This window comes from Chaetodon trifascialis, chromosome 18 (genome assembly GCF_039877785.1).
Source record: "Chaetodon trifascialis isolate fChaTrf1 chromosome 18, fChaTrf1.hap1, whole genome shotgun sequence".
NCBI classification, from domain to species: domain Eukaryota; kingdom Metazoa; phylum Chordata; class Actinopteri; order Chaetodontiformes; family Chaetodontidae; genus Chaetodon; species Chaetodon trifascialis.
In genome coordinates this window covers 7,132,073-7,155,232 of record NC_092073.1, presented here as the reverse complement: position 1 = coordinate 7,155,232, position 23,160 = coordinate 7,132,073, and the positions used below count along the sequence as shown (strand labels likewise).

General features: G+C 42.4%; 2 protein-coding genes across 5 annotated transcripts in view; both read right to left on the bottom strand.

The window, feature by feature from the left end:
- abca4a (ATP-binding cassette, sub-family A (ABC1), member 4a) overlaps positions 1-8,689 on the bottom strand; it is a 33,828-nt gene extending 25,139 nt beyond the window's left edge. Inside the window, exons 1-7 of the mRNA XM_070985670.1 lie at positions 8,579-8,689; positions 8,014-8,125; positions 7,281-7,374; positions 6,982-7,123; positions 6,604-6,743; positions 4,298-4,425; positions 3,106-3,303 (exon numbers count right to left, since the gene is read on the bottom strand). Coding sequence (XP_070841771.1) covers positions 3,106-3,303; positions 4,298-4,425; positions 6,604-6,743; positions 6,982-7,123; positions 7,281-7,374; positions 8,014-8,079 — 768 coding nt within the window. The 5' untranslated portion in view covers positions 8,080-8,125; positions 8,579-8,689. The remainder of the gene's footprint in view (positions 1-3,105; positions 3,304-4,297; positions 4,426-6,603; positions 6,744-6,981; positions 7,124-7,280; positions 7,375-8,013; positions 8,126-8,578) is intronic.
- Positions 8,690-9,048: 359 nt separating this feature from the next.
- arhgap29a (Rho GTPase activating protein 29a) overlaps positions 9,049-23,160 on the bottom strand; it is a 32,552-nt gene continuing 18,440 nt past the window's right edge. For 2 of the 4 annotated variants that reach the window (XM_070986161.1, XM_070986163.1), the window contains 20 exons: positions 22,847-22,943; positions 21,990-22,062; positions 21,678-21,738; positions 21,009-21,155; positions 20,336-20,400; positions 20,125-20,235; positions 19,942-20,022; positions 19,367-19,549; positions 18,409-18,546; positions 18,067-18,257; positions 16,251-16,420; positions 15,530-15,658; positions 14,290-14,388; positions 13,838-14,001; positions 12,957-13,145; positions 12,448-12,585; positions 11,894-12,129; positions 11,420-11,735; positions 11,134-11,242; positions 9,049-10,956 (listed from right to left, as the gene is read on the bottom strand). In XM_070986161.1, coding sequence (XP_070842262.1) covers positions 9,992-10,956; positions 11,134-11,242; positions 11,420-11,735; positions 11,894-12,129; positions 12,448-12,585; positions 12,957-13,145; positions 13,838-14,001; positions 14,290-14,388; positions 15,530-15,658; positions 16,251-16,420; positions 18,067-18,257; positions 18,409-18,546; positions 19,367-19,549; positions 19,942-20,022; positions 20,125-20,235; positions 20,336-20,400; positions 21,009-21,155; positions 21,678-21,738; positions 21,990-22,062; positions 22,847-22,943 — 3,662 coding nt within the window. In that variant the 3' untranslated portion in view covers positions 9,049-9,991. Of the gene's footprint in view, positions 10,957-11,133; positions 11,243-11,419; positions 11,736-11,893; positions 12,130-12,447; positions 12,586-12,956; positions 13,146-13,837; positions 14,002-14,289; positions 14,389-15,529; positions 15,659-16,250; positions 16,421-18,066; positions 18,258-18,408; positions 18,547-19,366; positions 19,550-19,941; positions 20,023-20,124; positions 20,236-20,335; positions 20,401-21,008; positions 21,263-21,677; positions 21,739-21,989; positions 22,063-22,846; positions 22,944-23,160 lie in introns of those variants that run through there. The other 2 variants (XM_070986162.1, XM_070986164.1) reach the window with 2 other exon arrangements.

Sequence of the window (23,160 nt, the reverse complement as noted above, 5' to 3'; positions counted from 1 at the left end):
AGAAATGTGTCTGCAGTCTGGTGTATATCAGCCATCTCTCTAAGTAAACCATCTCTAAAACTGAGAACTGCAGAACAGAAAACTGCTGTTCACACTAAGAATCTTGCTTACGCAATGGCTCGCCATTACGTGAATTCAAATCATGGATTGGCCTCCATCCTGAAAGTCTGGGGTATTGAATTTCTTCATCCTCTGGGGGACACTGAAAACAAAGTGCTATGCAGAAAAGCTACTGGATTCATACACTGAACACAATTCAACCATATGGATTAAATGAGGAAACAAATTCATCCTGTTTTCCATGAATGTTCTACGATCTATGATTATTCACTATTTGACTCATTCAAAAAGTCAATTAGTAGCATTGTAAGACGTGTAACTGGCTGGCACTCGCAAGAAAAGATGGCAAGAAGCATCTTAGCTTTCTGCTGCTGTAGCACAAACAGAGACAGACAGACCACTGACCACACTTGGCCCACTCCCATGTGATTGTGTCCGGGTGAGGATGAGGCAGAGGGCAGCCATTGTTGCTGTCTGGCTCGCTGTGGCCCATGTTTACTCTCAGTGCCCTGTGATTACTTAAGAGAGGAGTGTCTCTTCACTAAGCTAATCACAGACATGTCAGCTCAGCTAATGCTTATGGCTGTTTCACAAGTCGTCTGCATCACCCGCACTGTACCTATTTGAAGCACGTTGGCAGAGCTGCAGCACACTCTTAATTAAGGCCCTTACAGACAAATAAGGCCCTGCTTAAATGTAGTAAGGTCTCTCAAGCAATTTCTTCATCCCGGAGACTAGATTAGCAGTCTAAAATTTGATCTAATCTTGTATAAAAATGGCTGTTTCTAAACAAACACTGGGGGTTATTAATAGATGTTTTTCCGCTGTAGTTTCTAAATATTGATTACTAGTATTGTGCAGCAACACATTATGGTGGTGTATTTATATAATTATAACCATTTTGCACGTAATCCTATCTATACAACACCCTACAACATGTTCAGGCAGGGTGATTTCATAAATACTCTTACATGAAAAGTATCTTTCATGCTGATCTGGACTATACACATTTGCTTTCTCGTAATACATTTAAGATGCCAGGAGAATTATGCAATAAGTAAAGTGAGACTAACATTTCATTTAAATACAAAGCCGACTTCCAAAATGGGGATGTGGCTCCCACCCTATGAGTCATACAAATAAATAAAAAAGCTACCAGCTGTTTATCCACTGCGGCTCCTGACTGAGACCAGGAGCTAAAACACTGAACGTACAAACTACAACGTCCTGCAGCTGTGCAATGTTGTAATAAGGATATCATTAAATTATGTTGATTACAAGATAGTAGGTATATCTCTATAATAGAATGTTTTTCTACATGCAGAGCATAGTAAAAAGGTAAAATGTAAACTAGGAAAATATTATGTTGTTATTTTCAATTAGCAAAATGAGAATGTGAATTATTGTCTTGGGTTTTTTAATGAAATCTCTTTATAAAATAATTATTTTGCCAGCCATATTAATACATAATCAGACATACACTGTGGTTAATAGTTAACACTTTTAACATAAGACATTAGTCGACAACTTTACTGCAAATGTCATACCCTGCCAAATACTATATTGCCTTATGCCATCTTAACATCAGCTCTTTCAGCCAGCAGCTGGCTCGGCCTTCTGTGAATAGCGGAACATTTTTATAAATAAGCCCTTAATGGCAACATCCCAGATGGGACTCCTCCAACCACAGCTCTGTACTGGCATTTCCTATTCATAAACTAAATAGATAACTGTGCCAAATTATGTCAAAAGCATTCACTCATGTAAAATGATGTGATATGATATGAGCTTCATACAGTCAGACCACAATGGATGGCTCTGTTTAATTAGTGCAGAATGCACCGAGGTTAATTAGGAATTTAATTGGGGTGACAGTTGGAGGTATTATTTATCTAAAATGGTTTTAATGTCTATATTTTGTGCTTGTAATTGTTAGTAGGCCCGGAGTGGCTAATCGGGAGGACCGGGACAATTCCCGGTGAAGGCCAGAATTAAAAAGAGGAAAGCTCTGGAAACAGACACAGCCAAATGTGCTAAATTTGGCAACTTTTTTTCAAACGAGCTCACGGTTGGAAACGACAAATGAGGACGATGAAACGGGTACGACGAGATGCTGAACTTTGCCTGCAAACCACCGCTCAAGTTAATTAATTATTATGTCAATGAACTGCGTAGCGTTGTGGCATATAACATAACATTATTTAAATTATAGTATGATGCGGCGCCACATAACTGGGAAACTTTGTCTTGCAGCCCCTCAGAGTCAGAAGCAAGATCCAGCACCAAGCACCAGCCATGAGCCCACAAGTCCAGAGTGGGCAGGTAGGATTGCTCGTTGAGCGAATATCATTATAATTAATAGAATGAAGAGTATAGTGTAGAGCTGCTCTATATGAAAAGTGCCCTGAGATGCTCGATGATTCAGCACTACATTAATGAACCTGACCTGAATTGATCAGAAGGCTTTGTAAAAAGGGGAGATTTGTTCTGAGAATTATGACCATTTTTAAAATTTTATTTAGTGTCGGAAGCAGAGCCGGGAGCCAGTAGTGATGAGGGGATTGCTCCTGTCAGTATGGAAGGAACAGGTGAGCTGAACAAGCAAGCATTAGTTCCAATAAAGCACTTTCTATGGCCAAACAAACACTTATTTGAACAGAATATAGATTCAGATATTGTTGAAGAGGATGTGAGAATAATGAGGTTGTGCACTGTTCAATGTTGATATAAATCTACATTGTGAAGCAACCCTTACTTGCACTAAACTGGAAATATTTTAGAAAAATACACTGAGCTACAAAGCTTTACATAACAGTGCACTATTGTAGACTTTAAATGTAAGGTTATAATTACATGATTTTAATAATAATAGGTCGTGATCTAAAGTGGGCCGGTCTGAGGCATAAAACTCCAGGGCTGAAAATGAGTCCCACTCCGGCCCTGATTGTTGTTATGTAAACCTTTGGCCAGATCAGCATTTTGAATCCTAAAAATCAAATAGCACTAACATCCTCATCAGTTCTCTAAATCCCAAGCAACACTGACCAGCCGGAGGAGCTTAAAAAAGTCCACGTTGGCGTAGAACTTGTCCTCAATGATCTGCAGCCGTTGTGGGGTAAGGATACACATGGCATTGCGAACAGCGTAGACTCCTCGGCGGCTGGGGAAAATGAGGAATCGCTCCAGCAGGTTCAGGCTGCAGGCAATGTCCTTTAAATGCAAGGCTGGAACCCCAAAGGCAAACTGGGAAAAATACAAGCAGGCAGGTTAGCAGGTTGGTCTCAAACGAGGACTCGAGCTAGACACTGGTATCATTGCACTGTGATGTCTTTTATTGAACTTCGCAGGGCACTATTTCCTGATTCAAAATGGTTTCTAAACTCAAAGAGTTAAACACTGAATGGAAATTTCCAAAGCACGCCAACTTCTGGCTGTTGGATTAAGAAGTTATTTTAAGTGGAAACTCCGAATAGCCCATATACGTATCTATCGATGTGAATGCATTTGCCTGTTGATATGTTGACCAGTCCAGCTTGTGCAATGCATGCTGGGATAGGCTGCAGCCCACCAAGAATGAAGGACTAGAGGGCACTGACGAAAGGACGAGAGATGATGAAAATTACATCAGTTGTAAAAGCTGCATCAGTACAGATGTGAACACCTGCTATGAAAGGAAAAGATCCTCCAAAGCCGATGACTCATTTGTGCTTTACAGCACTGTTGAGCATTACATGGAGGGAAACTCAAACAAACACACCAACCCAAGGGAGGGCATCCAGTGATACCATTACCTAAGTGAACTCCCCAAACATGAAAATTAAGTAGATGTTCCCAGAAACACTGCAGAGGGAACAAGTCCACACTTGCAGAATAATGCTCTCATCTTTATTGTTGCTAGCATCTTTAATGTGGTGTAAAATGTTGGTTAAAGGCTGGCATACGCTGACTGTCTTCTCTGCATTGATTGTATTTGTGACACTACAAATGTCTCCAAAGTAGGGGCGCCCCTGTCGCTCAGCTGGTAGGGTGTGCGCCCCATGTATCAAGGCTGCTAGTCCTCTGCGGTGGTTGCAGGCTCAACTCCCACCTGCAGCTCATTTGCTGCGTGTCGTCCCCCCTCTCACTCCCTATAATAAAGGCTCTATAATAAAGGCTAGAAAAGCCCAAAAAAATAACAATTAAAAAAATGTCTCCAAAGTAATGTTGAATTGAAGCTACACATTGTGTGCCTGTGTACCTGTTCAGGCCTGATTTGAGCATTGACTAGATGATTCACCACAGTCTCTGTCAGAGGAATGTCTCTCAGCAGGAATGATGTCAGTGTCTCATCGTCCTTCAGGATAGTCTCCACCTTTACTCCTCGACCTGCACAGAGAGAGACAGAGGAAATTTGCCAATCTACCGACACTCATTTTTTAAACCTCCTTTTGAGTCAGGCAGTGGATACAGGATAAACTATAAAAATCTGAGCTCTTAGTGGCACATATTTTGGGCAAGTTGTGACAAATCTGTTGCGTTAAAAGGACAGGAACATAGAATGAAGACATTCCACCTCTGCACTGTCTCATTGTTTCCTGTGACCTGTCTGTGCATGAATAAAGTTTGTTCTGCCAAGCAAAGTGCTGTTGTGGCCTGCGTCCAGGTTCAGCCCGGGACTGGCTTGCCTTTTGATGAGGTTCCCATGCACCCGCTGGAAACCACAAAGAAACCAAAAAGCAAGAACTGGAAAGGAAAGAGGAAATATTGATTTCAGAAGCCCAAAGAATGCAAGAAAAGACCACAGAAATGCTTTTAGAAGTCCTGTTTCCATGCAAGAGGGGCTGTGAGAAAAGTGTCATATCTGACAGACCAGTTAGTCAACATGATCAATGACAAAACCGTCTCTGTTGATGGTAACTGCTTGTTTTTATGGTGAGGTTACACACAGCTCTGACACAAACATCCTTGGGGTATGGGCTGGGTAAAGTCATAGTCAGTCAAAATAAAAACCTCATCACCCCAGTGTTTGTTTCATGGTTCTAATACACACGTGAAAGTGCAAGTTGGGTATCCACCCTTAAAAAAAGCAAAATGCATGAATAACACATGAGTAATAAGCATCAGCCAGATTAATGTGGATTGCCTAGGTGAATATAATAGCCTGTGGACATGAATGATTGGACGATCACATGACTATACATGACCTCTGTTCTTGCCTGTTCAGGTGCAGATAGAAGATCGATACCATTATCACACCTGTCCATTAAGCATAAGACTACAGCCGGCATCCACGCACAAAGACTGGTAACAGGGGAAAACAGCTAGCCTGGCTCTAAGTCTCCACTAACTGCCTCTCGACCGCTCCTTTGGCCTAGAAATAGTCCATCAACTATAATAGTGTTGCTTAAAGATCTTTAGAGGTGCTGGTTGGCTGATCTTGGCACACCAGGCTAGCTGTTTCCAGCCGTTTGCAGTCTCTGTGCTAAGTTCAGCTAACCAGCTGCTGGCTATAGCTTCATATTTAATGGAAAGATATGAGAGTAGTTGTCGGTCTCGTCATCTAACTGTTTGCCGGAAAGTGATTAACTGTCTTTCTAAAATGTCAAATTAATCCTTTAAGAGCACTTGAGGTGCCATCAGTAGCCATCAGGCAGCAGGCTTTTGGGCATACCTTATGGTGCATGACAGGTGCATGCACACATTAATGGGGCCTGCACACAAACACAAAGACACATAACCAAGGGCCTTGCACATGAAATGTACACATCCACTCAAACAACTGACCTTTTCTGCTAAAAATATCAATTATTTGGGAGCTTAGTATGACTATGACATGATGAGTCAGTTTCAACAACTGCATAACTTGGTTCTCAACATGATTACATTTTCCTTTCTGCGGCTCATGGGAACTTGTGTGGAATGTGAATCCACATCTCTGTTAAATCTGTTGGTGCATCTGCATATTTCTCCATGAGAGTAACAGCATAGAGAGCAACCAGATGTAATCAGTCACAGGCTGGAATGCACTCAGCCTTGTTCCACTCCCATCATAAAGGTTTATTTTGCCAGCAGGGAAACATGCTGTATATACAGTATAGTGAAAATGTGCATATACTGAATATGTTGATATGAGTGGAGAATTGTTTGCATGGTGTCCCTCGAGATGGGATCAGTGTTTCTATGTTCTTTCGTGGAGAGAGGAGCATGGATGGGGAACACGTGATTTGCTTTCCCACCAAATAAACAACACGTTGGTGGTGAAAGTAAGCAGATTACATTACAGGCCTTTCTTAAACCCATGTGACGTAATCCTGTTATGCTGTATAGATACACAGACAGACTGATGGGAAAATATGTGACATCTGATGCCGACTCTGATGCAGCTTTTGACCAGATGATGGTGAAGTTTTTAAAAATCATCACTTGACACTTATTGTCCATATCCCTCATGATTCCACACCAAAATCCTATATGTTACCATAAAACATAACATGATTGACCTCAGTTTGCCTCTACAGACAATTATGTTCAACAGTATTGTTGATGAAAGACTGGAGCACTGACCTGAGACCTGTTCAGGATGGTTGCGCAGGGTGTCCATGAAGTTACTCATGGCAGTCAGTTCCCTCCAGAGACGACCAAGCTGCAGAAACTCTGGGTCATTAAAAAGAAGCTCCTGGGCATCCGAGTTTAGCCGAGCCAAGCTGAGGAGTGAGGTCAATAACAAATCACACACATTAAGTCTTGTTTAACAACAGATTGACAGCATATACGGTCATATATGATTGTGTGTGCACATTGAGGCTTCGAATGAACCCAAAAAATATTCTCCTTGACTCCATTATATAATTCTGCCCTTTCATCTCAGATCAAAATTTTAATAGGAATTTGACACCTCTGGCCTCGAATAACCTCCCTGTGCCAACCCAGGGTGATGCTTACATGGAGTTGTTGTAGTTGGACACCAGACCAGGAGATTCACCACGGGTGGGGTATTGAAAACAAGGGTTGTTGGCATTACAGAAGATCCCCTGGATCCAAGGCAGGACCCCTGTGGAGGGCATGGCCTTGTTGGGGAAGTGGCCTGAGGTAGAGAAGATGGCGTTGGCTTTCAGTGCTTTACACAAGTCGATTCTGAATATTTATGAAGTAGGATGCCATGGACCACGCAGGACATCATGTTTCTCTCTCTGTGGACTTAAGTGTTTCTGATGTTCTCTGGTAAAGAGTGGTTTGCTCACATTCATGTTGACGGTAGAGTGGATTCACTCTTCTTAGCCACACTAGTCCCATGAACAGCAAAATAGGCCACATGATCTCCATGAAGAAACGCACCTGGTTTAAGAGCACAGCATAAACTTGTAAACTATCTAATAAAGTTTGCAAATCAGATTTATATATGTGTGTGTGTGTGTGTGTGTGTGTGTGTGTGTGTGTGTGTGTGTGTGTGTGTGTGTGTGTGTGTGTTGTTTGGGGGCAGTGAGTAAATTATTTTCTATTGCACGAAAAAGGTGCAAAAAAGTGGACTTCCAGCCAATGCATATATAATTTGTTGGCCTATGAACAAAAAAAAACAAAAAAAAGTCACAAGAGAAAAGGACAGCTTTCAAAATATTGTGACAGAGTTCCTTGATCATCCTTCACAAAATATTCCCCGAAATCTGGCTTTGGACTTCCATGAGTTTTGCAAGTGAGCAGCATTGCTAATGGCTAAGTATTAAAAAGCATTAAAGGGACATTAGAAAAGGTTGGATAATGTAAAAATAATAATAATTATTATTATTATTATGATGTCGTTTTGTAGTTCATTATAGTGTTTTTGCATTGTTCCATAATATAGACCATGGGACAAAAAAGCTTTTTCACAAAATGACTGTATCATCTGCAAAGAATGGCAACCTGAAGGCATCTTAGCTCACTGCAGCCCTCACAGGGACTAATACAGTATGTAATGGAGAGATGAGAGGATTTTACCCTCTGCCTCCTGCGGACGGTCCAGTTCTTCCACAGCAGGAGTTTCACCTGTCTTCCTGCCCCCATGGCTCCCCCTTTTCACCCCCGCAGGGGCTGGCACCAAACAGCAAACCTGTTTTCAACCAGTCCACAATATGGTCTCTAGGTACAGCTACCTCATGTTGTACAAAAACATCTAGAACTTCAAAAGATAATTTAGATTTGGAAAGCTAAATTGTGTGAATGAACTCCATGGAGGTATCCATCCACTCATCCAGTGAGTGCTCTAAATGATGGTAAGTAATATCTCTGTAATACGGTTCAAGAGCTCAAGACATTCAGCATGCTCAGCATAAAGATTACACACCTTTCCATAGTCTACAAACATTCTCTAACTACTATTCATGGTTAATGTCACAACCTAAAAATGCAGATTATTACACATTCCTGTTGCATTTAGCTAAATTAACCTTCATCTGGGTCACTTACAATGATTATGCAATTTTGTGGCTTTCACATCACTAATTCTAACTACTCTGACAAAATTTCAAAGCACGGTTGTAGTCTAGCACAACACATCACTTACCTCAGAAGAACGCTTCCACTGTAGATCGATAGCCAGTAAATAAAGCATAACACCACATATTCTACCGAGCGCTCCTTAAGGGGTTGCTAACACAGCTAACACAGAATCCAGACCTTGTGAATAGTTAAGCAGATTGATTTAATCTCCTTTCTCAGGGCTGGGAGACTGCCAACACTCTCATCCATTCGTAGAGGCCTATATGACCTAACCACCTGGCTTATGTTACACTGTATAATCCTCCCTCTGCTATAATCTTATCACTGCTGAAGAATAAAGATGCTAACTTCAGATACAATTTAATAAAAGTTAGCATCTCTGCACATTCAAGGGCTGTCAGACTGCTTGGTAACGGTTTACTGCACTAAGAGGATAAAGCTTTTGTTGCTGAATAACGTTGCATAACTTCCAGTAATCATAGCAATAATTCTTTGTTAAAAGTTGCTGCAAAGGGAAAAAACATGGAAGCTGGAAGTTGTCAGATATATTTTAATAAGTTACAAAAGGGTGTTTGTTTTCATGTACCTGTTTTTTTTGTACACTGAACTTTTCAACATTCTGTCAACCTTGTACATTACCATGAAAAACAGATACCATTTAAATAAATGATGCACTTTCGATTACTTACAAAAAAAACCTGTAAGGTTTAGGTTACTGATAAACTATTTCAGTTGTAAAAAGAAAAAAAAAACAGCTTTGGCTATTAAGAAATGTTATCTTAAAATCAGAAAGATACAGTAATGCCTTTATACAATTCAGCGGCATTTCTAAAAGCTTTTCAGATCAGTTCAGTTGACACCATACAAGTTCAGCAGTATAAAAACAAGTGGATGTATACCCTTTGCAACTGGTGATACCCAAATAGAGTGACAGAGGTCATTATATTGCTTTATATACAAGTTATTAGCAAAAATGATTAATTATAACCTAGATGTAACAGTGTAAAACATTCGGACTCACGGTTAACATGAGTGTACGAGTGATTGATGTCAGATAAGTGCACCAAACTTTTTTTCAATATTGTGGCTACATGCACTATTGTAACAACTTCATCATCATCATTTTTTGGTATATAAACATACATAGTGAGACTAAGCCTGAACTTTGTACAAAATATTCAAATAAAAATTTCATTGCACAGTTTCAAAAAGAATTATAAATATTCTGACCAGGTGCCAGAGTGTACTGAGCAAGCGATTGCTAAATGAAATATTGGTGAATCTTGTTAAAAATATACAGCATTTTAAGTGCATCTTGTTTGTCTTTTGCGGACTGAAGGGTACATAATCGTCCACACAGTGCCCACAATCATAGCACACCTGGAAACTGTCATGGCAGAGTCCATGCAGATGTTTCTTATTCTTCATCCAAAAGAATGTGGCAGACTGTTCGTGTTCATGCACTGTTTTTTAGATCTCACACAAAATGAGCCTCTCGATGTTCCACCTCTTGGAGGCGTCTAGGCCGTAGTCTCTGGTACACTGGTTTGGACTGGTTTTGGCCCAGTTCCTCAGGGCTAGAGCTCGGAGACTGAGACATGGCTTCCTGCTCGCCCTCAATGTCTTCCTCAAGAGGCTCATCTACAGACACCTCTATCTCAATCCCCAACTCTTCCTCCTCATCTTCCTCCTCCTCATCCTCCTCCTCCTCCTCCTCCTCCTCATCTTCTTCCTCAGCGCTGTTAGCCAATGCACAGTTCTGCAGCGCTTTCGCTTTGCTCCCTGATGGGGGCTTGTAGAAGGTCCCTGGGGGAGGCAGGAGAGTTCTGGGAGCCCTGAAAGCTGTTGTGACGGGGTTGTACTTGTTTACATTGTCCTCCCGTTTTAAAGTCCTGCTGGGTCGCACTGCGATGGTGTAAGGCCTGTTGGGGTAGATGGTGCTACCAGTGCCCCCCGTAGTTCCAAGGGAGAAGGTTGATGAGGACAATGGCACAGAAGCTGATAAGTTGCTGGCATCCGCTGCATCTGTGGGCGAACTGGCAACAATCCTGACAGTTCTGGAAGCAACTTCATGCTTGTACTGTTTGTCCCAAGTTCTGCGTAACGTCTGGGTGTCAATAAATGTACTCCGGTAATGTGTGCCTACTCGCAATTTTGTATTCTCAGTTTCGTCCACCTCTTCAATGGACTGGTCACAGCTGCCGCCTCTTCTGTCATCTTGGTCAGTGCTGTTCCGGGTGTTGTTCTCATCTACTTGGCCCCGGCTGCGTATCTGCTCAGCTGGCACGCTCACTGGCCGGAGTTTGCTGCGAGGGTGTCGAAGCTGGACCCTGGTGACGGTCACATGCTGAGAACGACAGAGGCCTCTCTCGCCAGGTTTCACAACCTCTGGGATGCTTGATGACAACACCCCATTGAAGGTCTCTGAGTCCACTTCATCAGCTTTAAATGAGAGATTAACATGAGGTTAAACATTGACATGTCAAATAAAATGATGTTGACTTCAGAAACTATGACATTCATTGACAATATCCAGCATGCAGAAAAAAAATGATTTCTATAATATTGGCCTAACAATAACTCTTTCTATTGGTTATGTATCTTTGTAACAATACTGACCAGGTTCAAAGTCACTTCCATCGAGGCTTGGCATAGTCTCCTGAACCTCCGCCAATAGATGGGAAGAAGGAATTATGGAGGAATGCCTCTTATACACCTTAGAACTCTGCTGTAAAGGTAATACAGACAAGAAATAAGGACAAAAAATAAAGGGTCAATCTGTCGTTTAATGTTAAATGACAAATGGACAAATGTGCTGAATGTGATATTGATGTAAAATCTTGCTGTGTGCTATGCCACTGAAATAAGAATCTCACTTTTAGCATGGAAATTAATGACTAATTACCTCCTTAATGTCTCCCAGTGACTTAGAGTGCCTGCTCAGCTGCTGCTCCTTCTCCCGGTGGGCCAGGCGGGTGTCAGGTCGGGGTTGGGCATCAGTCTCTGTGGGCGAGGTGCTGCTCAGTGGACTGAGGGGGGTGTCAAAGACCATCTCGTAGTGTCTGATCAGGAGCTCGACAATGAGGGCCTGGTACGGATAATCCACCAGAGAGGAAAGGGAAACTTCGGCATCTGCCTGCCTTGGTTTGATCAGCGTCGGGCCAAAGATGATACCCAGGTTGCTGGCTGTCATCTTATTTTCCTCTGACTGCTCTGTCACCCTGGAGGAGAAAAACATTCCTGACCTGTTCAAAACCATCTTTTCTCTGCTGAATGGCTAATTACTCTAAGAATAACATTCACATCCCTGCTTGTAACATAACCAATTTGATAATGCGCTCAGTGTGCTTTATGGGTGATTTGAATGAGGCTGCCATACCGGTGCAGATGCTCGATGAGGAACTGTAGTGTCTTGTAATGAGCTGGTGGCAGCTGCCTCAGCAGGTCCTTGATCTTGAAGAGGACCCTGTTGAGCTCCACGCTGACCTGGGCCGGAGCCACTGGGGTGGGACTGAGCCGCAGAGCCTCCAGTTCCTCCACAATAATACTCTGGCTTTCCTTGGCCAAACCGATAAAGTCGTTGTAGTAGCGGAACAGGATGAGCGGCTCTGGAAGCTGCAGAGGAAAACACACGGGGAAAAGAAGCCAGAAAAATAAATGAAAAAAGGAAGTTAATAATAAACAGAAAAATTGAAATATGTGAGTAAATAGACAAAGTGGAACAGAATTAGAAATGAGATTAGGCGATGAGAGGTGGAAGTTATGTACCAAAAATAAAAAGACAAATAAATCCAGCAGCGGGCTTTGTTCTGAGGAGCACACTTTTAACCATCTCATGTCCGGATTTCTGCATGACTCTCTTTGCAGGTGTCAGCAAATTTACAAAATCTCAATATATATCATACTAAGGTTAAGGTTTCAAAAGCAGCCCACCTGTCTCAGGTAGAGTTTGAGCACGTTGCTAATGTCGTGGGGATAAAGCTCGGAGAGCTCCACCAGGTGCTTGCCATTCTCAAACGCCTGGCACAACTTCTCGACCCGTGACTTGGCACCGTTGATGCGGTAGATACCCTTCACGGCACAAAAACAAAATGCATTAAGCACAGGAACATGACATGCAATTTTCAGGTTCGCCATGGCAAAACTACCACAGCTGCAGAGCATTAACAGGGTACACGCAAGACACATAAACATCATACAGTGTAAGGATTTAAAGAGAATTAGTGCAAACACAAGACATTTGAAGCAGCCACAATTCAACCAGAGCCAAGAGTGTTTGAAGTGTGACCAGCATTATCATAAACACAATACAACTGGTGTGAAACAGAGGCCACCTATACTACCAATCCTCTTCTTGATTATGGTTATTTCTTTAGATCAATTAAGCCAATTAAAGCCACTATTCATTTGACAATAATGTTCTCTCTCTCACATCAAAGTACCTTAATGTTGAGAGCTCTGTTCTCGATCTCTGATGTACACTTCCGTATGATGAAGGGGATGCCGTCCTGGCTGTTCTTGGCTGCCTGCGTGAAGTCAATGCCGAAGAGGTGAAGCCTTCCCTGGAGCTTTTTGTGGCCACACTGGATGGCCAGGGTTTCCAGACACTTCTTGTGGCAGGCTAACGAACACTGCAAACACGTTGACACAGATCTCAGTTATGAAAGGCACAGAGTTAAACACAATGCGAAAAAGCAGAGATCAAAATAGAAGAGATGGATTTAGACCAAAAAGCCTAAGAGGAACGCTTCATGACTGGTAACCCTCTGAACCGATGCCATGGAACAATTCCAGTACACTGCAGAGTTACATTATCCTCTTGTCAATGCGTCTACAAGCATTACAGAACCGATCTTTTAAAAAAGACAAAAACTTTTTGTTACTGCTGTGTGTATCGTAAGTGTATCTAATAAATATGGAAAGAAACTGGATCTAAAATAAATGGGTGGGGGGTACAGAGGTGATGGAGACAACTCCTCAGGAGATGAACAAAAGGTCTTCAGTTTCCACTGCCCGTTCGCCGACTGAGACCAGCTGGTGGGTTTGGTCTCTGAGGAGAGCTTGTGGCCAGTTTCAACTCTCCCTTTTATTCACAGGTTTTGATGAGGGTAGAGGTGGTCTTTCCCTTTTGTTTTTGTTTGATTTGTGCACACCATGAGTGATAAAGAAACCATTGTGAAACTTTGGCAATGTTCATCTTGAACTTGTAATACTCTGAATGTCACTTCATTTAATGAAAGTCCAAATAGAGGACCATGATTGGATCTCGGTTTGTTCTGTTAGTTCTAAAACAAAAGAAAAAAAGAAAAGAAACCAAGGTTACCTCCTCACACTCTGCTCCATGAAACACCACCAGGCCATCACATTCACGACACTTGGATGGCGCTCGCAGCTTCCTCAGCTTGTGGGTTTGAGCAGCCTTCGACATCTGAGTGTTTCGAAACGGACCTGGGGAGCTGGCCGTCTCAATCACCATCTCACTTAAACCTGCACAGCGGAGGGAGAGAAAGAAGAAACAAAGGACACAAAACGTCACTAGAGACCATGGTCTTTTCATCTTGTATGTGCTGTGGGAACACATTTGAATCCCACTGACATACAGATAACAGATTATACATATTAAGAGATAAAATGAAGCTCTGGTAGTACACAAAATGTAACTAACAATCGCAGAAGATCTAAAGTTAGCTAGTGTAGTTAATGTAGCATAAATAAAAGAATACCACAAAAACAAAGGCATGAAGGCATAAAGTATAATTGATCAGTTTGACTAACCATTATCAGAGGGAGAGGGAGGCTCCCTCTCATCCAGGTCATCAGCAGACGACATGGTGCCAGTGGAAGGGGTTCTGGGTAATCTCCTCTTGAAGTCTCCTGAACAGTGAGGCAGGACACACCAGTAAGTCCACACACCCACAGTCATGTCAAGTCAATTCTGATCATTTGTCTTTGTTTTTGTGTCCTGTGGTTTGCAGCTGAATGGTCGGAACAAGCAGAACTGAGTCCTGGACTGAGGCAGCTTTCTTTAATGCACCAAAAGAAAAGGCGTGGTCGACTTCATCTTGGTGATAATTAAATTCCAATAGGGGATTGTTGGTGATTCACACCTCAGCTGACTGATGAATTATTTCCAATAGGCCTTTTAGTAATGCTGTTGATTTTCTAATGAGCCTATAACGAGGCTCATCAGGGATAAACTCCTACACCATTCATACTGTGGGGGTTGGATGGACAATTTTATGTGTGTGTGTGTGTGTGTGTGTGTGTGTGTGTTTCCACTAAAAATAACATGACTCATCCTGATCTTACTGGTAAAATAGAAACTTTGAAACGTCGGCAAGAATTCCAATCAGTCTATTATTCAATGGTATGTGTACACGATGTCTTTAGGTTGCAACAGATCCATTGTATCATATTTCAATTAGTAGCACACCTGATAAGAGAGCACATACATTAACTGACACTAATGTGAATGAAACTGTCCTTTGCAAACACTGGAGGACCTGCCACATGCTGCTTTTTAGGAAGAAGATCTGTACAGGGACATTACACTGTCACACATATGTACTGTTGTATAGCAAAAGAGGAAGCGTTGATATTGACCCAACCTGCATCACACTCATATTTTTTTGTATTTGTGTGCGTTATAGACTAAGAGTTGCATGATAATGTTCAACAAAGAGGCACCACTGTCAGCAGCTATTAAGCCACTTGATCATGAGATAACACAGCAACAAAGTTCTGTGAGCACCAAGCTCTTAAACAAATGCTTCCAGGCCCCAGCCTGGGTACTTAAGACAGTCAGCACTGAGGAAATTTCCCACTTTTGTTTCTTTATCAATGACATAAGACTGATGCACCTGATGTTTAGAGCTAGTAGTCGTGTAACAACTCAGGGAAACAGTTAATTTGCCTTTCTGGATGGTAAACATAAGAGCTTGGCAAATGTGTTTATAGCACAAATGTCAAAGTATGTAAAGACTGATGCACAAGAGTACAGCTGAAGCGGTCTCACCTGGGCTTGCAGTGGGTGAGTCCATGGAGCGGGACTCGCTGCTCCCTCCGGCACTCTCCGAGTCGCTGCACATCCCCCCACCCTGGCTGGACGAGGCCCAGGGCCGAAATGAGGCCTGAATCCGAAGTGCTGCATAAAAACAAATTACAACACTTAAAGTCATGGTACAGTATTACGGCACTCTCACTTGCAACTTTTACATTAAAAAATAGTAATATTACTGAAATCTTGGTTTCCAATTAAAATGATAGATTACTTGAAATTAACGTTAGTCATAACTAGACTGGTCTTAGTAGTGAAACTCCTTCTGACATCATGTGATGTCAGAAAGATATCATCAATATCTGAAACAACACATGCACATACATACACCAACACACAACCTGAATGTCCTATCAACCTGCAGAGTGTACTAGCTAAGTGGCCCTTCTTAATCTTTAGTACTGAGTATCTATGAAGCTTACTACTGCTATCTTTCCACTTAACTGGACCTTAAAGTTGTGAACCCATTTAGTTTAGAGTTTAAAGCTTCTGTTACCTTCACCTTTCACTTCATACTATTTGTACATGTTGTTCATGAAGCAGCTTGTCTTGCATTTGGCTTCAGCTGAGGCTAAAGGCAACACGGAAGCTGTTATCTCTGCCTGCTGCACAATAAAATTTGCACTCTACGACTGCTAAGTAGTGCAAAATGATACCTTTAGAAATTCAACCTGCATACCTTGGATGTCAGTGCTACTGTTGGACCGCCTCTCTGCAATCTTGGCATGCTGAGCGTTGACGGGACTGTCCACGTCATCTGCACCAAGGAGGTCAGAGGACACAGATGCCTGTGACAGGTTGCTGTGGGACGAGTGGCTGCCGCTTAGCGAGCGTTTGTTGAAAGGCATCCTAGGGTGAGAAAGGGTGGAATGAAAATAAGATTTTTGATTGTGAACTCAAAGTGGTTCGAAGATACCAAGATTTAAGCAACACACATTTTTGAGCTATTTGATACTAACCTCTGGATGTCCAATACTTTGTCTCTACATATAATATAACCTCAGAAAATAACCCTCTATCCATAGATCGTAAATCTGAATATGGATAAACTCCACTCATTAACAGCCTTTAACAGGGCAAAGGAGACGTAACAACATTCCTCTTTTCAGGTCATTTTAAATAAGATCTGTATCTGTTATTTCTATACTGCTGTATCAAAGTCGCCAAGTATATTGACTTATTCCATCAGTGCTGAAAAGATTCCTGAATAATCATGATATCAGGAGAGTAGCCCCATCTTAGCATCAAAGACTTAATTAAGGGTCAGACACTCAGATAGGCTTACTGATGTAAAAACCATGCCAGCCATTGTTAACAAAAGTATCCCACTGTATCTCACAATGTACAGTATGTAGGTCAGCGGTCTATATTTAACCTTTTGAAGACCAATGCTGTGGATGCACGTGAGCATATATATATGTGTGTGTGTGTGTCTGTGTGTGTGTGTTTGTGTGTGTGCTTAAGTTTCATTTCCTCTCTTCCAAGCTGAATTCTTTTGATCAGAGGGATCAGAGTTGGGGGCTCGGGGGTAGAGGGAGAAAACTAAGGAAGAACAAAGCTCTCTCTTATTTCCATCTGTGTGTGTGTGTGTGGGGGGGGGGGGGGGGGTGTGCGTGTGTGTGTGTGTGTGTGTGTGCGTGACCACCAACCTGTGTCAACAAAACTCTCTCAAAAGGAAACTTATTTACTCCTGACAAAAGCCTTCACAAGCACTGGGTGCTTAAAAATTGCCCCAACTGTAAAATGGCCACCATGTGGCTACTGAAAACCTCTACAGAGGTTTAGAGATACTGATGGTAAGCCCACCGCCCCAGCTCCTCTCTCCCGTGACCACAGCTATTTCCGCAGGAAGCTCTGGCCAACCCAATTGTTTTACGCTTTCCAAAACAAGCCTGCTCACTCAATCACTCCACCTCTCACCAATGAGGTCTACAGTGCCACACACACACACACCACTCAATTTCACTGTATTTGTGACCACTGTTTACCATAAATAAATATTCATGTTCCTACAGAATGCTATGATGCAAGCTTTAAGCCGCTGATATACAAATAACTGTCAACACTTCATGTGGAGGGATAAACTTTTTACTAATTAACTGGAATTTTCAAATGAATAAAAAATACTGAAATGAAACCAACTTTATCTGGGACCATCTGTCCCACCACTTTATCTGTCCTACAAAAATAACTCACTTATCAGTGTTTGTGTTTGCTCTCTCAGATTTTAATCAAGGAAATGACGAAGGGGGCTGACAGTTTAATTTAAGCACAATCCCTCCATAGTAAACATCGAACCTTTGTTTAATTCAAAGCTCATCCTCCAGCACGGTTCACAACCTGCAGCTTACTCTACCGATTCAATAATACGATGGACTGAGATTAGATTTGCGCTGACTGCCTTACTGTGATAAAGTTATTGCCGTTTGCAGATTGCACATAAGGATAACAATGTTTGTCAGTTCTCGAAGCCCCTTTCTTAGCAGCAGTCTCACCCTGTGTTCTGTGTGACAGCTGAATCAAACGAATGGGACTCCAGGCGAGGCCCGTCAGTGGGTAGACTCTTGACAAAGTCGATATAGCGTTGGCCCGGCTCGTACAGTTTGGCATTTTCACACAGACTCTGGTGGTTGACAGGGAGGGACACGACCTGGGCCTGCTGCAGCTGGAACCAGTTAACCGTCACCTGAAACAAGGAGCGAACAACATTAACTGGGTATCGGTGCTGAGTGCCTCCTTATCAGTCTGTCCAAGATGCAGTGCACCATTTCTGTTACTTGAGTCGGACTGACATTATTGATGTCTGCTAAATATTTGAAGCAAAAGTAAGAACTTACAGCCTTGAGGGTGAGGTCGCACTGGGAGACCATCTCTCGGATCTGAGTGATGATCTCACTCTTGGTGTTGGCCAGATCAACTCTCTTCACCCCAACATCAATCTGACATGCTTTGCAGTGCTCCCTGGCCTCCTCAGCCTGCCAACACGCAGAAGACAATTCATCTCAATTCTCTGATTAGTTAAAAAAAAAAAAAATGGATTTAACTCTGGATAAAGCAGGTTTATATATGTAAGTGACGTGGTGAGCAGCTGACGAATGCATCAGCTCAGACCGGTGCTACAAGAATGAGGCATTAGTGATGGGAGAGGCTAATGGTCTTGGGAATGAGCCGCCATCTTTAGTGTCACAGGAGAACAATTTCCTTAAGCCTGATTGACTGATTGTCATCTGTCATTCTGCCAACTCCTGTATTGCTTGTTTGAAAACAATGTGAGCTGATAATAAGACCTGAACAAATGTAACAGCTTACACACACTCTGACCCAGCTAGCTACAGTTTAATTGACAGTGCGCACTTTGAATAGTCAAACTGCCATTGTGTTTGGGTTCTGGGGAGCCTGCTATGTGGCGATGACATAATGTGGAGTCCGGCCCAGAATCCTTGTTATGCCTTTCCATGCCTTTTCTGTCTCCCTGTGCTTTCAATGTCTGATAAATGTCAACAAAGTGCTGCAACACAGAGTTCCTGTTCCTGGTTCCTGTTTTGTGTGTGTGCTTGCTGCTAAATGTGGCCATGAAGCCTCCGTGGACGCTGATATTCTTTTTTCACAATGGTCTTGTAAAATCTATGCTGCTGAGTGACTTAAAAAACTTAACTCTTACTTAAAAAAGTAGCTGGAATCAACAAACAAACAAAAATTGAATTCAGTAGAACATTAAAAAAAAAAACCTAAGATGAGTTCAAGGCCCATAGAAATCCATAATACACCACAGGTCCAACAGAGGAGGTGCTGTACCTTCTGCAGGGCCTCCTCCTCCAGCCTGCGCCTCTTCTCTAGCTGTTTGGCTGCAGCCGCTCCTCCTCCTCCTCCAATCTGCTCCTCCTCCAGGCGGCTGGTGGAAACCTTGGCCTTCTCATACTCCTCCTGCCGCTGGGCCTGCAGCAGCCGAGCCTTCCTCAGAGCGCTGTCTGCCTCATGCTGGAGATGCACACACACATTAAGTTCACACACAGTGGTTCATCTTCCACTACATCTTTCCAGTAAAAGGAATCCACATCCACAGTACCTACATTTTCAGTGGTATACACAGGAAGTGAAGGTTAAAATAAGTGACTTGTCATGACCAATTCCAGTGTTATTAGCTTAGATAATGATGCTTATTCCGTCACTGACAGAACAGAGTGATGCTCCTAGCAGCCTGCATGACTACATGGCAAAACAAACCATTTGTATGCATGTGTACAACCAGGCAGTGGCATTTCAAGAGCACTCTTGAATGGAGTCCCCAGGTCAGTGGAACAACTTAAGATTCTGTATGCATTTGTGCGTGTGGCCCTCTACAAATGCAACCTTTATGTCAATCAACTCACCATTTTCTTTTGCTCTCTCTGCCACTGCTCCTTGACCTCTTTTCTGAGTTTGTCCAGCTCATTCTTTCTGGCTAGAAGAGGCTGCAAAGAAACACACAAAAAAACCCCACACACAGTCAGTCAGTCCTTTTGTTTCCATTACAAAACAACTTCTGAAACGCATTTTTTGCTTTGTTGGATTACCTGCATGAATTTGTTGCTTTGGAGCACGGCTGCAGTGTGAAGTACCAGCTGGCTGTATTCAACGTCATTTTTGAAAGCAGTCATGTAGGTCTCACAGAAAGGCATGAATTCCTTAAACGAGGAGGAGGAAGTGTGAACGTCAATCCCCAGCAGCTGAAAGGTGACAGGGCAGCTATAACGTGCAGTCAAATCAGCTGCAACATCTACTCACCTGCTGACTTGCAAGCGTCTTGGCAGATTCAGCCATTTTGGCGTAACTCTTCGCACACTCGATATCTGCAAACACCCCCCCAGAAATGTAAACATTTTCAAATTAAATCACACAATGTCCTTTAGTCATGAGACAAATCTCTAAAATTAATCAGTAAATAAAGCATTAACCAGGGGGATGTGTTAAACAAACAACATGCATGTTTGCCTGATAACAAATGTACTGTACAGCTTGACTGAGAGCTTTGTGTCACCGTGTTGACTGGCCAAGTGACTAATTATTAGACTGAAACCATTCATTAACCAATGTGCCGAACAAAAGCTCTCACACTGCACACTCAACCTCGAGCATGATAACACTTTGTGGGTGTCTCGTTGTTTGAAGGGCAGAGAGTGTCGTATGCCGTGCAGGTTGTAAAGCCCTTCGAGGCAAAATGTGGTTTGTAATCCTGGGCTATGATTGAGACCCTAAATATGTGAGACATGTGCATGAAAACATCTCATAAAGATTTCCTGACATGACCACCTATACTTAAGTATAATTTGAAGTCCTAAAGTTAAGTACATGCTCCATGACACTAACACATGACAGCTGACAGTGTGATAGGTGCTACTTCACTGCTGTCAGAAATACTCTTGCATGTATCCCTCCACCTGTTCCCTAACTAACTCACCCATACTGAGACGCTTCTCCACCCATGCCAGCAGCTCTTTGGTGTACTTGGACCAGGCCTTGGCGTAGAGCAGCGCTGACTCCACCCCAGTGTCCTGCCGCTGCAGTGTCCTGTCCACCTCTTCTGCCCGAACCGGTGGAGACGGCCCTGTGAAAACCACCGGAACCGCACAAGGGAGGTTATAGAAGATGGGCTTAAACATGACTTCTAGCAACCCACCGCCATGAAACACGACTCTCGCCACTGCTGCTGGACATACTACATCGGTGTAAAGTTGGCAACATCTGTGACTGTGAGTCAGCGAGAAAAGCCTGCACTGACCTTGGGTGAGCGTGATATGAGCTAATACCATTTGAAGCTAAGTACAGCTGACAGGAGACTGGCTGCTGGCTGTATTTGAAAGTGGTTAAAGCCACTAGTCATCAAGACTAGCTGTGCTCATACCTCAGAAAACCCCACAAACACTCCAATAGCAGTGATGCAGTACAAACAATATAACACACATATGGCAGCAACAGTGGGTCAGCTTAGGACTGATCTATGAAGAAGATTTTTTTTTTTTTTTTTTTCCCCAAGTGCTTTGCTGGGATTAGTTTCACCCGACACTTTCACCGAGCAGCACAAGTACAGCATAGTACAGCGGCTGTGTGTTTTAGAGATCCATCTTACCTGGTGGATCATCTTTCTCGGGACCGGATCCTCCAGATTCCACGCAGAGGTTCTCAAAAGACTGAAAACCAGACAGATGAAAAGATGAAAAATCTACATTGAGGATGAATTTCCTTCTCAAAGCACGGTACACTGTGCTTAAAACAAGGCTTTCAGAGACGCACTTCCTCTTTAGAGCAGCGTATACAGCTTACAGCAGGAAAAGACCAATACATAACATCAATTTGTCATTTGCTGAGTGCATTTCAGCGCATGCGTTAACCCGCAAACTGTGCTCGCTTCACCTCTGAATTCTGCTTGAACTTTTCTTACCCTGCTTCTCTTAGTCAGGGGGAGCCCCAACACTGATCCATTCTCTACATCTCCCATAAGGAAGTCAGACACTCTGGGGTAAAAAAAAAAAAAAAAAACACACAGACACAAATCAACAGAATGACTTGAGAAAGAGTGAAATTGATCAGAGAAAGAATACGCAGGAATCAATTAAAAACATAACTCCAATCATCATTGTGTTTTGGTTTAAAAATGTGTTTAAAGGGTACTCTAGTATTTTAGTGTTCCATTAAGTTGGGGGGAACTTGAATCTGTCATGAAAGACAGATTAAAAAAAGTATAGTCTAAATCAATGCAGCAGAGGCCAGGATATCCTGACTGTTTATCTCTGGGATAGGTCAAGCACCAAAAACATGAGAAGGCTACAGTTTTTGAAGATTTGGTGTTTTAAAGATGTAATAATGCATGACTGACATCATCAGGGTTATTTTTTAACTTAAAGCCCCATGTGTAAAGTCAGTCGAGTGCCCCTTAAAAGCTAAAATGAAAAAATCTATAACATATTTGTCAGCCTGGTAGTTACACAGACATGCTTCATTTCTTATCTAGTCAATTCTTCTTTTTTTATTTGCTATTTTAAGGCTCAGTTTGATCTTTTCCTCTTATTTCCTGTTCTTGTGATATTAGCTATTTATTCATGTTTTTATGTTACCTCACCTTTCTCTGCCTTGCATTTCAAAATGTGCTTTATAAATACTGACTGATCTAAAATAATGATGTCGACAGGGAACAAATACAGTTGAAACAAAGCTGCCCTTGATCAAGAATACATAGCGTGAACTCGTCAGCAGTTTGATGTGTGGGAATTCCAATCACAGTAATGATATCATACTTACACATTGCCAAAGGTGAATGCCAATGTGTCGATAGCCGTGTAGATCTCTCCAAAAAGCTTCTGTTTGTTCTCTTCGTTCACCTCCTTAAAGTTCACCCCTGTCAAATTGTGATGAAGTAGGATTGAGTCAAGCCCTGGTAGCAAACCTAAACCCTGCATACTGAAGACATCCTCCATTGGCGCCATTGATATGGCTGTGTTTAAAGCATGAATTACATGGTATGATTCATCATCCTGTGCATGACGTCAAGGATGGAGTCAGTGAAAATCTCTTTTGAGCTATGCTGCACTGTTTCAAAACTGAAGGGTTCCTCA